This window comes from Pundamilia nyererei, unplaced genomic scaffold (genome assembly GCF_000239375.1).
Source record: "Pundamilia nyererei isolate P.nyererei 1_Seehausen unplaced genomic scaffold, PunNye1.0 scaffold00212, whole genome shotgun sequence".
Taxonomy (NCBI): domain Eukaryota; kingdom Metazoa; phylum Chordata; class Actinopteri; order Cichliformes; family Cichlidae; genus Pundamilia; species Pundamilia nyererei.
Window position 1 is genome coordinate 638,001 of NW_005187613.1, and position 1,854 is coordinate 639,854.

Here is a 1,854-nt window from a genome sequence, read left to right on the forward strand (position 1 = left end):
CCCCAAAACATTACAAACATAAATCTACTGCTGTTTGCAGTCATGTTACCGGTTGGCATAGTGCTCGATCCGCGTGTGCGTGTCGTCATGTGAGAGCTGAGGGGAAGATCCAGGCCTGCCAGGAGAAGCAGAAACAAGGAGAGAGCTCATGAATCCAACCCATTAATCACAACTCTCTCTCACAGACACACACAAGCACACACACACGCAAGCAAGCACGCACGCACGCACGCACGCACACACACACACACTTACACACGCACGCACACACACACTTACACACGCAAGCAAGCACGCACTTACACACACACACACACACACACACGCACGCACGCACTTACACACACACACACACACACGCACGCACTTACACACACACTTACACACGCGCTGCATGAATTCATAGCGGAGCAGTGAAGACAGCACCAGGAGCAGGTTTGTGTGAAACGTTCTGTAACTACGTGTCTTACAGCTGCACTTGGACTTCATGTGCTGAGAGAACACAAGCAGTTCATGGAGAATGAAGGACCTGATACAAATGACACCAAGCTCACCCAGCTCCAATAAAATACCTCTGGGACATTATGTTTAGGTCCAAGTTGCACCTCAGATGTCGTGGAGGCTGGTAACGTCCTGGTCCAGAGCTAATGGACGGAAACTGAGCCTCACTCACCCGTTTATACAAGCACTACCTCCTGAGCTACACCCCCCAGAACCCCATCACTTGTCCTAATGTCTGATTCGGAGCCCAGCCTGTTTTCAGGCAGGCGCGTATTCAATATTACTCAGCACCATTTTGAGTTGCTGCAACTAAATTTGGCCTGCCGCACCTCACTTTGATTTTCTGGGTGTTTTTGAATTCAGCCCTCTGTAATCATTTTCATTTCCCTCCTTTATTCCTGACATTACTCCGTCCTCATCATTACAGATATCTGGCTCCTTTTTTCCCATCTGACGTGACAGCTGATGTGTTTTGTGTACGCTCGCTTTTATTGAGCAGTGTATAAGAAGCAGCAGACAAATTGAGCAGCATCCATCAAAATGGTTATTGGCATGATGTCACGCAAACTTATGGCTGCTGGTGGTCGTTGGGCGTAGTGTCTGCTCAGCTTTAGGAGGAGAGGTGGAACAAAATGGGTGAGAAATCAGTAGTGGCTGGGACTGTGTGCTTCATATTCACAGGTTATATTAATATAACATATTCCTCTCCATACAGCAACAGCTGGAGGCACTGAAAATGAAAACACTTGGTTTGCTGCCCAAGCTCAATCTATGTCTGGGTATATTTAAGGTATCTTTACCTCGTCGTACCCCTGATATTTGACATGTGACTTGATAAAGGCTGAAATACTCTGCAGAAATCAGCCCATTTTATCCAAACCATCTTCTTCTTTCAGCTGCTTCCTTTAGAGGTCGCCACAGCGACTCATCTGGCTCCAGCTCACTCTATCCACAGCACTCTCTCCTATCAACCAACCCAGGAAGAACATTCAAACTCCCAACAGAGCCAGCGAACTGAAACCCAACAGCCTCTCACTGTGAAGAACGCAGCAGAGGTCGCAGCATTTTCTGAACTGACTTATCACATACACTTAAACTAGCATTTCTGTGTTATACTAAAGCTATTTTTTCTTCAAGATGAGCCTTGCATATATTTTTCACTGGAGTATGATCACACAGATCAATGAGAGTCTGTCTGTGCTGATTAGCAGCGGGATGCTGACAGCTGCAGGGACACTGTCTCCATAGTGGTACCAGCCTGACGTGGAGTTCATTTATAACAAATCAAGAGAACAAGACGACAACACGACGACTGAAATGACTGGAGGTGAGAGCGTGTGCGTGTGTGTGTGT

General features: G+C 47.0%; 1 protein-coding gene across 1 annotated transcript in view; it reads right to left on the minus strand.

The window, feature by feature from the left end:
• Nucleotides 1-1,854, minus strand: part of LOC102204060 (dystrophin-like) — a 289,784-nt gene that overhangs the window by 17,974 nt on the left and 269,956 nt on the right. The window contains exon 67 of the mRNA XM_013914638.1: nucleotides 50-115. Coding sequence (XP_013770092.1) covers nucleotides 50-115 — 66 coding nt within the window. The remainder of the gene's footprint in view (nucleotides 1-49; nucleotides 116-1,854) is intronic.